We start from the raw sequence: 14,103 nt of genomic DNA on the forward strand, positions 1-14,103 counted from the left end.
AAATGTAAGGTTTAACAGTCGTTATTATTTATTTTTAGTTGAAGTTTCCTTTGAATTTATAAAGTAAATTATGCTATGTTTACTACTATAAAACGCATTAAATGGTAGTTTTCTGTTGAAATAATGATAAAATTATGCTTGTTTGTCAATCCATGAGAATTTTCCAATACGAATAATCCATCACGTATTATTATAATTAATTAATAAAAGTGAAGTGATTAGCACTTCAATTCGAATCTTTGTCGTATTGTTTCTTTCTTTTTAGTATACTAATTTTATTACTATTTTGTCTCTGATTATAATTCGTTATATAGCAAGATTTCTTTAGTATGTATGCATTGAAATTCTATCATTTTTCCAAAAGAAAACAAGTATTTAATGTTTTTAATAGTAATACAGACAACATATTTTGATGAAAAATTTTAAAAGGAAATATCCATTTCAACCAAAAATATACAAAAATGTAATGAATACTTAAAACAACATATAAAACTCATTAATTTATATATTGAGCAAAATATACAAAAATGTACCTAGCGCCAATTTTCATATCCCTAATCATCCTATACTAAACATGTAGCCTAGAATACTATGACTAAAATACAATATTAAGCTTGTTTTGCTCTAGCAACACATACTACGGAACTTGTTCGGTATTTGCTTCTGATATACGAAAAACCCAAGATCTGGGCGGAAAATACCGGTTATAATTTCTGAATTATTATCAAATGAAACAAATGATTGAGTTCAGGCACTTGAAATTTTTGCATTTCTTTAAATTATCTATCTGTAGTAGTTTATATATTTTCACATACATGATAATGAATATATTATCTAGAAATGGTAACTTGTACAAGCAGAGAGTACTGGTTATAACCAGAAAAAGAAAGAGATTATATGAAGCATTTGGACAAATAATTTTTCAGTTCTTGTAATAAGTATAATGCCATCATTGATGTTCTATTAGATATTTGATATATTAAGTGTAATATTTAATAAGCTTTTATAAAATTTAAGGCGCAATAATAAATGTAAAAAGGTGTATCAAAAAGAAATCCATTATTTTTCCATGAAATTGAAGGCTTTATTTAGGATTTTCCGATTTAGGTCAAATAAGCACCGTTTTGTTCGATAACTTGTTGCCATTTTGAAGGTAATTCCATAATGCCTCTCTCATAGAAACCCTTGTCCCTATTGGCAAAAAACTGGGAAAGTTTATTTTCACAAGCTTCTATTGAGGCAAATTTTACACCAGGAAAATCTTTAGCCATAGAGAGGAACAGGTGGTAATCACTTGGTGCCAGGTCTGGACTATAAAGTGGATGCATAGGAACCTCCCAACCAAGCTCCCGCAGCTTCTGGCGAGTCACTATCGATGTGTGTGGCCTGGCGCTGTCCTGATGGAAAACAATTCCTCGCCAATTAGCCAAAGCTGGCCGCTTCTGGGCTATTGATTCCTTCAGACGGTCCAATTGTTGACAGTACAGATCCGAATTAAGGGTTTGGCCATAGGGGAGCAGCTCATAGTGAATAATACCCTCCCAATCCCACCAAACACACAGCAAAGCCTTCCTGGCTGTCAATCCTGGCTTGGACACAGTTAGCGGCGGCTCACCGCGTTTTGACCGTTTTCGCTTGACGTTGTCGTAAGTGACCCACTTTTCATCACCAATCACCATCCGTTGCAGAAATGGATCGACTTTGTTGCGATTCAGCAGTGATTCGCAGGTGGAAATTCGGTTCAAGAGGTTTTTTTGTGTTAACTCATTGGGCACCCATACATCCAGCTTCTTTTTATATCCAGCCTTATTCAAGTGGTTCCAAACGGTTTTTTGTGCAATGTTTAGCTCTTGAGCAATCAAAACAGTGCTTGCATGACGGTCGGACTTGACTATTTCCATTATTTTATCCACATTTTCGACAATTGGTCTTCCAGAGCGTGGTGCATCTTTGACATCAAAATTATCGGAACGGAATCTACGATACCAAAATTGTGCGTGATTGACTGATACAGTATCAGGACCATAAACACTATTCACATTTTCAGCCGCCTGGCTAGCATTTTCCCCTTTATCAAAGAAAAACTGCAGAATATGGCGTATTTTCTGTTTGCTGGTGTCCATCTTAGACGCGCGTTCAAACAATAATAAGTATTACAATCATGACTATATAATATGTTTTTTAGTAGGATCTTATCCTTTTAACGCCATCTATTGGAAAAATAATGGTTTTTTTTTTACTACACTACATTTTGTTAAATACATGGCTACAAATATTAATTTATATTAGTATTTTATGACTTATGCACAAGTTTAAGCTAGTATAAGCAAATTGTACAAGATGCAACCAAAAATTGAGATGAATCATAATAAATGAAAAAGAATCACTTTCTGGAAAGGATACTGCACGATTGAGTTGATCGACGATAAATTTCATTATGTAATTTTTGATCATTTAAAAAACCAACTAATTGATAAGTATTCTCGGGTACATTATAAAGGTCAAATGCCCACAGTTATATTACTTGCAAATTTATAATAAATTTTAAAAAGATCAACTAATATTTAGTAATCATAATGACTGGTGTTGTAATTAAATAATGCGTTATGAATTATGAGACGTACACATTGTAGATTGTATGAATTGATTTTTCAAGTTTCAACTTGTACACAAATATAAATACAACAGATAAAAACACATCAATGCAATAGGCAGTGGCGTCCCTAGACTCTTTTCGTGGAACTCAAATCCCTCTAAAACTTTATGAAACCCCCCCAAAATCATATATATAAATTTTATAAACCTATGTATACAAATAATTATATCACGGTGTTCATAATTTTTGGGGCTAAGCCCCCCACACCCAAATGATAAAAGCTAGCAACGCTCCTGCATCAATGTATAATTAATTAAATTATACTAACAATAATAGTTGAGAATCACATTCTGCTCCAACAAAATATAATACTTTACCTATTTTGAGTAGTTAAGTAATATTTCATGAGTAAATATATATGTAGACAATTATTATTTTTTCCTCTAATTATATGTTAATGATCATTTTTAAATTATTGCTAGTACGTCACAGTTAATTCATAAGGTTATATCCTCAAATTTAGGAATCCCGGATTTTACAAAAAAGTATATATTAGATAATGGATACGATTAACGATATGTGAACTGTATTTATTTATAAATTCTAATTTAACCAATTGGCTCAATTATTTCTCATATTTACAATCAATTCGGCTCTAATTCGAATATAAAAAGATAAATTATCTAACAAATAGTAAATATTCATAATAGAAACATGCTTTACTTGACAAAAACTTTGTGTCAGTAGATTTTGATATAAGGACTTACCCAACATTTGTCTTTTTATTGACAAAATATTCATAGAAAATAGTGACATAATAAATGATCAACTAAGCACAATCAGATATAACATATAACTTGAAATTATATTATTAAATATGTTTAAGATAAAAACATAAATTAATAATATAAATAAAGAGGTAAAAGATTTGATTTGTTTTAGAACAGAAAGCAAATAGTTAATGCACATAGCTTATAAAATCAGTAGCGTGTATACCTATAGAATGATTTAATGTGTAATACATACATTATTTACCTTTAATATCTATTAATTAACGAGCTTACATGACCATCGCTGTGAAAAATATATGACAAATTTATTTCTCAATAACAGTTTTAGTACTCACAATAAAGCCTGTCCTTATTATATGATATATATTGACAAGACTTAATGTGTATATATATATGACTATAATCATAATGCGCATACCCAGAAATTAATAAATCATTGTCTAAACGAAATATTTCTACATTCTCTCAATAATTGGACTACAGAAAATTTAAGACAAAGTTTGAAGAAAATTATATAAAAAAGGAATTCATAATGAGTTATAAATTAACAAATCCAAATCATTCAACATGATTTAAAAGTAATAGAACAACTTGATCGATAATTAAATATATATTATAATCATTCACAAAGTTATTACTCCTTATAATTATAAATTCACTCAAGTCCTTATTTTCATAACAAAAAAAAAATAAATATATATATATAATAATGACAATCTTGTCAAAAAATAAGCTCAGAAAAATAATTATCATTTAACAATTTATGACTTACAAGATTTAAAAACCGCAATTAAAGGAAGGTAAAAAATTTTATATGAGAGTTCTAGTACAAAATATTAGTGCCATTTGTTACTTAACAAGTCTGTCATAACGCACAAAGAATATAGAAAATTTCTATGACATAGCAAATACAAATCACCTAAATTTGACAATAAGTTCAAACTAATAAGGCAGTTGTCCCCCTTTTGCTAAGTGTCTCATCAAAATAATGCTAATATTGTTCGAATAAAAAATACTAAAACAGAGAACCAAAAAATAAAGAAAAAATGTATCAGTACATAGTATGATCCATCATGAATCAGTTCTTTAGGAGGACTAGAATTTGAATTGAACATTTGATGAGGCCATACGCCTGTTTGGTAATATTCTGATAGCATTTTCTCCTTATCAATATATAAATTATAAATCCATTTTTTCAATTCTTCGACATCCTTTGGAAGCTGTAATAACAATGTTGAATTGTAATTAATAGAAAATAAGACAGATAAGGGATTAACTCACGGATTCGATATCAAAGACTCGATAATGGAAGTATGTCGTACAAGGAGGACGATTACCTATGATAATTGTAGGGAGATCAAGAGGTTTCCCTTCAGGATATGCTATAGTTATATCCACGATCTTGTTAATGTATGATTTATAAGAAGAATTACAATTGAGTACGTCCAATATCACTTCGAGTGCCCCCGTACGAGGAAGAGTGCAGTATTCCAAGAGAGGTAAATCATTCTTTTTAGCAAATCTGTGTCGGAAAAAGATAGATTTCAAGCTTCATAGTATTGAGGTACATTCTGTTCTAACTCACTGATGACTAACGCCTTTCCTTTTTCGAAGGAATCCACCTTCGGGGAAGAGTACAAGATATTTTCGTCCTTTGGCAATAAACACTGTCTTTAAATGATTCCGTAAATCGACTAAACTTTTCTCACGGCACCGTTTGCCCTATAAAATGTGAAATATTGTATTAGAATAACACATAAAAGGTTTTTTAAATTTTTTTTGCAATTGAATTGATTAATTAATGTCTTAATTACTGCTAATATAAAAAAATCTTGATGTGCACTTGCAACCCATCCAAAAGTTGTATATTTGAATATTTTATCCATGATCCACATGATTTTTGCTGCAATGCCAGGTTTGGAAGCAAGAAGCGCCATGAGATAGGGAACATCTGCTGTGGACTGATGGTTCGGCATGAAGAGACATTCTTTACCAAGTGGAAGAGGATCACCCGATTCATATATTTTATAACCCGCCGTATAGATCCAGACACCCACTTGTGATAGTAGCCATCCAAAGAGAACTTCTTCAATCTTGTCGTAAGTCTGTCCATACCCAATGAGTTTAAGGGGACTTGCAAGGGCCAAAAGAAAGAAGTGGCTCGAAATGGAGTAAACGTTGTTGACTGCAACGAAAATGAAGCGAAGACATGATAAGAGTATAAATCTCCACCACATATCTGTAGGGAGTCAAGGAAGAAAGCGGAACTTGGTTCCGCCGATATCCAGGGTTTATTATTATTGTCCAGTTGTGTTTGTTATTAAATGAATAACCTAATAAATAAGAGGAAGCCGAGCGCAGCAACGCCAATTCCTCACTCCTTTCCACATCGGACAACAGCAAATATAAAAAGAAAGTACTTCACAGCATGAGATCGAAAGCATTCAATGCAATAGCTTAGAGCTGCTACTATTCTCCCTGTGAATTATTCAGAATTCAGATCCGTTGTGAAACATTACACATTATTATTTATAAATAGTAGAGGCACAACTCAAACAGCGTTTTTTTTCTGCTATTTTCAATGTTTATACACAACTATATATGAACAAACAACTTATAACTCTCATTAGACGACAGGCATTACACAAATTGCACTCATTTACTCCTTTTAATAAACATTAATCGAACATTATACAGTATATCCAATATTTCATACACTCATCGCAGATAAATTCACGCATTTTTGTATATTTTTTTTATTTTGTCAATTCCTTGGTTTTAAAGATGAACGCTATTCGATAATTATGTAATCACATACATTCATGAATTACGATGCCAGATGTAAATATTCTTCAACAAAGAAAAAACATATCAATATTATCTTAATGTGTAATAGTTAGTTATATATGTGAGTTGATAGCTCTAACTCTAACGGATATTTACTATAAAATGATATAAGGGAAGTGTGTGTCACTCTATAAAGTCTCTATATTTTTAATAATTAAATAAAACAAACTTTTTTAAGGAAATAGTATTATAAACATTTATGTATTTCACTTTGTAAACAAACTTGATTAGCCTACATATTATTTTGCAGTAGGACTACAAACAACAAAAAATTATGTAGTGATGTTCATTCTAATAAATGAGTCCATGATGTGTTTGATCATACAAATATTTTAATGAGAATGCCAATCAGATGTAAAATATTTACAGTATATGATTCAAGTAGATGAAATGTATATGATAGATGTCAGTATTCCGAAGGCATAAAGGTAAAGCTAATGAGATAAAGGAACATATGTTAGTACCAATATGAGAGGTTTAGTACTGTTCAAGACTACAACAGCCCACGTTGTTACTTATTTTTTCAAATTCATTTTTTGATTAATAATAATATTGGTTATTTAAAGATTCTTAAAATGATATGTACAATGATTAAACTTGTAACTCCATCATTAATAATCATCTATAAGGATAAGCGATAGCTACACTCATAAGAACCTTCTATGGCTCAATGTTCATTTTATATATTATAAGTTTGTCAATGGAGTTATGAAGAGTTTGTACTATTTTAACTTAAACTTATAAATTATAACTATGTACTAGTAAAAAGTGACATTTGAAGCAATATGCCCTTGCAGGGGGGGGAATGAATCGTAGTTATTACGTACGGCCATTAGCAGAAACTGATTCTGAAAATAGAAAAATAATCTGATGGAAGAATGAAGTATTTGCAGCTTATAAAATGTTGTGTGTAGCTGTTGGTGTTTCAGCTGTTTACGATGCTTTTAATTAAAGCATTATAAATATATATTTAGCTAGGAGCTGTGGCAGCTGTGCATCTGATGAGCAAAAGTGTATGAAAAAGGTCGTAGAGGGCGCTTCTTCACATTGCAAACTCTGTTCAAGTGATTCTTAATGAATCCCGAATGAATAAGAAGGATCCGGTATGCGGAAAAAAGGAGGTAGTGGAGTCCTTGGAAGAAAGTCTGAAGGCGAAATGCTCGTTGAAGTGTGGAGAAGATGTCAACGAAGAAGAAAAAGGACTTGAGATCGAATATCTTGTCTACGAATCCGAACTCCAAATGCCGGACATTATGGCTCGGATACAAAAAGACTTGTCCGAACCTTACTCCATATATACATACAGATATTTCATTCATAACTGGCCTCATCTTTGCTTCATGGTAAGAGTGAGTTCCCTCGAGCTACGGGTCCAATGGCAAAAGGCTGAATATCAGAATATCTCAGTTGAATGAAGAGTAGAGTAGCCATTGACCATTCTGATGGGCAATGAAATCCAAACTACCCAATGTATTATGTACTTATTTTCAATGTTTGATGTTTTATGTCAAATATGAACTTTAAAAATATATGTTATATATTCCAGGCTCGGGTCAATGGGAACTGTGTTGGAGCCATAGTATGCAAACTTGATTACCATAGCTCGATGCGATATTCCTGTACTAAACGTGGCTACATAGCAATGCTAGCAGTCGACAAAAAATATAGAAAACAAAAAATAGGTTCTACGTTAGTGAAAAAAGCGATACGTGCCATGGTTCGAGAGGGAGCAGATGAAGTACACCTAAAATATATTATATGTTTATAATGACTTCATTGATACCTTATTCCTTAGGTTGTACTAGAGACGGAAATAACGAATAAACCAGCTCTGCGACTCTATGAAAACCTTGGATTTGTGCGTGATAAAAGACTTTTTCGATACTACTTAAACGGGGTGGATGCGCTGCGATTAAAGCTCTGGCTTCGATGATGCACTCTTTTTACTAATCCTTATCGCAATTTAATGGCTAATTTTGTACTACTTTTCTTGTTGAAACATACGTCTTTTTCGTTTCCTTTTGTTTTTTATGATGATATGTATATATATATACAATTGTGTCATTAGACTATTACTAAAATTAGAAAATAGTGTTGTTGTTCAAACAGTTCAGTATTTCATAAACATCTAGGGCTTGTGTGTAATTCCTCTAGCAGCCTGTTCCTACAAATGCTTTTTCACTTAAGAATATTCCTAATCAAATTAATCATCATTATAAAATTTTTAGTAACAGATTTTTTTTTTATTACATCAATGTGTTTTTCTCTTAGTCATTAAAAAGTTGCTTATAAATTAATTATATTCCTAGACATTATTGTGTAGAATAATTGCTTCTCCTAATTATTTTTTCAAATGGGAGTGAAGTCTGTAGATATCTTCAATATGAATTATATATATCTATAAGTTTTATATTAGGTAAAATTTCTATGGCTTTTCACTCCTTGAGTAAATTTCCCCTTTAATTTTCTTACCCTACTATACACGCATACTTTATTTATACTTTCATACATAAATCGTAATGTAATAGTTTCCTAAACTCAAATATTGAACATCTATACTTCCATTATTTTTTGTTTTGCTTCCATGGAATATAAGATTTTTTTTTTTTTTTGAAGGCTACTAAAAACTTCATTGAATATAATTTCATGATATCAAAGTTGTGATTTTTGAAAAATTGGGCACATGCCAAACAATTGTGTGTGTTTTATTAATGGAAATATTTAGTAAACTAAATATTTTGTAAGACTTCTCTCTAATCCACGTAGCATTTAAGTTTGATTACTTATTTTACAGAAGCATTTTCATAATATAGTAAAATTTCATACATTATCTAGGCTTATCCATAGTAGTGTACAATTTCATTAATTGCGTAGTTAAAAAATGTATTCAATACCATTTGCTCGCTTCAGGCAACTTAGCAATGACATGAAATTACAATTTATGCATTATATATTAGTGAAAACCTATGAAATATAAATCTGCTCTTGAAAATCAGTCATCATTTAGCTCAAAAGTTACCAACCTTTCGAAGAAGGATATGTTAATAGGTGTTTTGACAAATTGGTTTGAGTTTATTTTTATTATATATATCAGTCATTTTTTATGGCTCAAATATAAATAATTAATAAATAGATTATTTTATTTATATCTAATCATTTGAAGTGATTACCCGTAACTATTGCGGAAGGGCCAAATGAAACTCAGTACGTGTCCTACGGACCCAGGCTTTCCCATTACATACATTGTCCATGCATTGACAATTTATAGCCTATACGGTATTTGATGAATCTTATATGATTAAATTTATGAAGGTAAAATGAATTATAATAGGATATACGTAAATTTATATGTAGCCAAATAAGCAAAATTGACTGTATCATTAAGATACAAATTTGTCTAGAGCTAAAATATAGCAATAGCAAATTCTATTCACTTTTTGTTTCATGGTCAGGTCCTGAACTATTATCTCCTTTGAAATTGATAAAATTTAAAATAACTAATTTGTAGAATATTCTTCAGTGTCTGGTAATTTTGCCTTAAACTATTTTCCAACGGATATTTTGCATCAAGGATATTCCGCCTCAAAGATATTTTGCCTTAATATATAAATAGATAAAGTTTAAACGTCGATATTGTATATTTTTCGTTAAAATTGATGTTCCCTTAGAGTTTTTTAAATCAAAATATGGAGTATTTACTAGAATCAAATGCATTAAACGTTTATTTTTTGTTGGAATAATGATGATGTTATGCTCTTCCCTCAAATTATGTTTGTTCGTTAATCCATGAGTCTTTTCTAGTGTGAACAATCCATCATGTCTAATGATAATTACTAACGGAGAAGTGATTAGTAATTATTCGAATCGTTACCATGTTCATTTATTTTTGTTTCTCTTATTATACTAATTTTATTAAATATTTTGTCTCTGGCTCGAATTAATTACATAGTGAGATTTTGTTTGCGAATGCATTGAAATTACATCACTTTTTCAACAGAAAACAACCATTCAATGCGTTTTATATATATATTTGGTTTATTGTTACTTTTCGTCTTGAAGTTGAGGGATTTAAAAATGAGACACAAGCATCATCTATAATTTCTAGATATAAGAGTTTCTCATTTCTAAGGATTTTTTTCTTTATCCTTCTGGATAAAGAAAATATCAGGATCCTGTTAGTAAATATTAAATACTATGGAATTTATAATTTGTCACATACGTATACACGATCTGGTTCAGAGGCTTAAAGTAAACTAGTGCTTCACTAGAATCAATTTAAATCTTTTCATAACATTATACTCTGTGTTCTTTACATAACACTGAGTATGGTTATGGCTTGCAGAGTGAACCATTAACTTTTTCTCATCTCAGAGCAATCCACCATTTAATACTTGTACTTTAATCTGAAGGGAATCGCAATGATCCTTCCCTCGAGTACCTAGGGACATCACAAGACGATGGTATATTTATAAATTATAATAATTACTAACTTATAAGTTACAAATATAGCAATATTGCGTTTTGCAAATATGAAATTATATTAATATAAGTACTAACTAAAAATATGGAGCTATTATCGGAGTTGACTTGAGTAAGGCATTCGATTCGATAAATCATTGTCATGTTTTTAAAGCTATTCAGAGACTTCTACCTAAAAAAGTTTTTTAATCTAGTGAGCGCGCTTTTATATAACGGTTCATCTAGTATTTCGTTAAATGGAGTAGAAAGTGAACCAATTTATCTGAAAAAAAGCTGCTGTTCAAGGCTCCCTTACCGCACCTCTTTTACTCATTGCATCCATAGAAGAATTAATTATATATATTTTTAATGAAAAACCGCATATAATCGATGCTTATGCAGATGATGTCACTTTAACAGTAGAAGCTAATTCAGAGCCACAGCTTCTTAAAAGAATCAATATCCTGCTGGACTTCTTTGAAAAGTATGAGAAAATATCTGGTCTAAGACTCAACTGGCAAAATACCTCCATTCTTCCTCGGGGTGCTTTGAAGCCAAGCGAGGATCAAAAAGGAGGAAGTTGTCAAGTCCAAATTAAATTGAGATCTTGGATATGATTTGGGTGTGTCATGGCGCTCATATTTTGAATTGGCGTTCTATTAATTGTGCTATTTACCGAAACCGGTCTAGGTAGAGACATTTGAATCTTCAGAAAATAATTGATCTATTTAACACACAATTAGTTCCCCTAGTTATATACAAAGCTTTGCCTCAATTTGCTAATAGGGTATTGAAAGAGGAACAAGAGTGGCTTAAAAAGCTATTCCATCCATGCTATTTAGCCCCCATAAAAAGGCCTAAATCACTCATTGGAGGCGGAATTGCACTTCTAGTGAATATAATTGCGAAAATATATATCAAAATTTTTATCGATATGTCCAGGAAACCGGACGTTGAATGGAGGAGACAGGTTTGATACAGCAAGTTCAGCTCATGATTGGTACTGACCTCACCAACGAAAAAATTGCTGCTCACTCCCCAGTATGGCCTGCAGCTAAACTCATTATTTGGTCAGCTGTTCTTTTATTCAATGGGGGTTCTATTCTTGATATCATCCAAGGCAAGGTTAAGAAACCTGTCTTCTTTAGGAATCTTAACACTCCAAAGAAATTAGAGGATGAAACCCTCTAATAAATTTTTAACTTTTCATGACCTAAAGGAACAAATCCCCTTTTGCGATGGTCGTTTTTACTTCCCTTTCAAAAGAACGACAAAAGAATTTATTGGTTCTGTACCTTGGCGTCTTAAAATGACTTTTATTAAACCAACAGACGAAGCATTTTTGATTACTATTTAAGTATGTTAGGACTTTGAGAAAATTGGAGAAAAATAATTTTATCTTTCCTTATGTATATTTCGGACGGAAGGAAGGCTACTGTACAATTTCAGATTTCTGCCAATTTTATCAAATTTTATATACCATGAAAAGATTGTGGGAAATTTTTTAACAATATACTGCATGCATTTGTGGATTGTAGGGCTACCAAAATTCTGCAAAGATTCATCACCATCAACAACAAGGGTCTGGAAAATGGGCCTTTGAATTTAATCAAAGCTTTTTATACTCTTCGGATTATCTCAAAGGAAGAAACAGTCTCCATAGAAGTCTTATGCCATTGATTTTGTTTTATTAAACTCTAAGGCATTAATTGTAGGAAAGCTTACATCCTATGAACCAATATACCCTTACGAACTTAGAGCAATTTTTATGGCATCTGCTACTAGATATATCACCCTTTCCTTGAAAATCCCCAATACTGATGACACGTCCTGGATCCTAGCAGCAAAATAAGTAAAATTCTATCCATCGGTATCACTCGAACATAAGAAGCTACTAAAGTCAATCCTCAGAAGCAATAACTTTAAACTATACTGTTTATTTATGTATATTTAGTTACGTAATTGCTTTGTAAATATAAAAGGAACAGTGAATAAAAAAATATAGGAATCTCAGTAAATATTACTCTGATTTAATTCAAAGATCACTGATTATTATTGAGACCAAGTAAAGGGTTTTCCAATAAGAGGTGTTATTTTGATATTTAAAAAAAAATTTCATTTTTTTAGATAAATGATCGGATGTTATTTCAATATAAAGAGAAAGGTATGTCATTAATAATGGACAACAATATCAGCAAAATGGCCGCCACAGCTACACTTACAGGAACGTATTCTTTTATCTCGATAGTGCAATCCATTCACCTTAACTGTTACTCCAACCTCGAAACCACTGGACCATAAATTGCACCAAACAGTTACACGTTGTGGATGTAAAGGAGGGATTCCAAAAATTAAAATAGAGTTTTCCGAGCCCCAGATTCTTGATTTTATTGATTTGATGACGGAAAATTTCATAAAAAGGATACTGAGGAACGTGCACTTCAACCATAGCAAGACATGGTACCTGAGGACCTTGTAGTAGACGCCCGTGTTGACTTTGTGGTTGGCCTTGAATAAGTAGGGAAGTACCTTGCTGTTGTTAGACACCATGATGCCGAGGACCACTACTTGAGCTGGATTCTGAAGTTTCCCCCGACCTTAGCTCTTGATTCAGGGAAGAAGCGATTATTTCTCCTGTTCAGAACAACGCCCACCCTGAAGGTCTTCTTGACGGAGATCTACTTCTGTGCAGAGGAGATCGCACACCCTCTGCTGATTAGATTGTTGTTCGGGCATTTTTGATTGCAAAAACAAAAAACAAATTCAAATTGTAGCTTTTTGCCAGTTCTTTGGAATGGTGCCCAGTAAAAAATTGTCAGACTTTTAAAACTGATGGCCTCGAAGAGGATTCTAATTTTTGAGTCCTCACCCTGTTATATATTAAAAAAGAAAAGAAGATTGAAGTACATATATATAAAACAAGTTTATCTGTACGAAAATATGTCTGAATGTATGAAAAACAGCCACAAGGTACAATGTATATGGTGCTCCCTGATGTATATCATATACCAATACAGTATAAAGGAAAAAAAAACAGTAGTATAATATTTTGTGAGGACTGTATATACTTGCAGGCTTTTAGTTTAACTCATGTTAAAAAAGGTTAAAAAGTAGTTTATATAAAATTTTAAAAAATGTGACTTTAGATCAGGTTTAACAACGAGCTAAAGTACTCCCTAGGTCATCAAATTATATTAATTTTGTTTTTTTGAAGCTACTATTAATAATTTTTTTTTCTTGTGAAGAGGACGTCTAAGTATTGAGGAGTAACTACGTGTAAGTGGGCTCTTGAAAAAAGAGAGCAACATCAAGGATATGTTAAAGAGCTATCTTCTATTTTATTAACACAAAATTGGTTTGTTCATCGACGTCTAATAATTCCAGGCAATGCCGGTTTCATTTTTGCTCGGC

General features: G+C 31.7%; 2 protein-coding genes across 2 annotated transcripts; one reads left to right on the forward strand and one right to left on the reverse strand.

Moving 5' to 3' along the window:
* Positions 1-3,667: 3,667 nt before the first annotated feature.
* On the reverse strand, positions 3,668-6,362 carry LOC121121257 (acyl-CoA:lysophosphatidylglycerol acyltransferase 1). Its single transcript, XM_040716153.2, has 4 exons — positions 5,202-6,362; positions 4,973-5,109; positions 4,669-4,909; positions 3,668-4,607 (listed from the first exon to the last, which is right to left on the reverse strand). Exons 1-4 carry the CDS (start codon positions 5,622-5,624, stop codon positions 4,368-4,370), a joined length of 1,041 nt encoding a protein of 346 aa, XP_040572087.1. The 5' UTR covers positions 5,625-6,362; the 3' UTR covers positions 3,668-4,367.
* Positions 6,363-6,448: 86 nt separating this feature from the next.
* LOC121121259 (N-alpha-acetyltransferase 30) lies at positions 6,449-9,226 on the forward strand. The gene is made up of 3 exons (XM_040716154.2): positions 6,449-7,577; positions 7,781-7,972; positions 8,030-9,226. Exons 1-3 carry the CDS (start codon positions 7,320-7,322, stop codon positions 8,165-8,167), a joined length of 588 nt encoding a protein of 195 aa, XP_040572088.1. The 5' UTR covers positions 6,449-7,319; the 3' UTR covers positions 8,168-9,226.
* Positions 9,227-14,103: the final 4,877 nt, after the last annotated feature.

This window comes from Lepeophtheirus salmonis, chromosome 7 (assembly GCF_016086655.4).
Source record: "Lepeophtheirus salmonis chromosome 7, UVic_Lsal_1.4, whole genome shotgun sequence".
Classification (NCBI taxonomy): Eukaryota; Metazoa; Arthropoda; class Copepoda; order Siphonostomatoida; family Caligidae; genus Lepeophtheirus; species Lepeophtheirus salmonis.

What these genes read in the sequence shown, in the direction of transcription:
- LOC121121257 (XM_040716153.2), bottom strand. Translation starts at nt 5,624, where the DNA reads ATGTGGTGGAGATTTATACTCTTATCATGTCTTCGCTTCATTTTCGTT. An exon ending in AAGATTTTTTTATATTAGCA is followed by an intron (nt 5,110 to 5,201) that starts GTAATTAAGACA and finishes CACATTTTATAG; the next exon opens with GGCAAACGGTGCCGTGAGAA. An exon ending in AGGAAAGGCGTTAGTCATCA is followed by an intron (nt 4,910 to 4,972) that starts GTGAGTTAGAAC and finishes TTTCCGACACAG; the next exon opens with ATTTGCTAAAAAGAATGATT.
- LOC121121259 (XM_040716154.2), top strand. Translation starts at nt 7,320, where the DNA reads ATGAATAAGAAGGATCCGGTATGCGGAAAAAAGGAGGTAGTGGAGTCC. An exon ending in GGCCTCATCTTTGCTTCATG is followed by an intron (nt 7,578 to 7,780) that starts GTAAGAGTGAGT and finishes TATATATTCCAG; the next exon opens with GCTCGGGTCAATGGGAACTG. An exon ending in TTCGAGAGGGAGCAGATGAA is followed by an intron (nt 7,973 to 8,029) that starts GTACACCTAAAA and finishes CTTATTCCTTAG; the next exon opens with GTTGTACTAGAGACGGAAAT.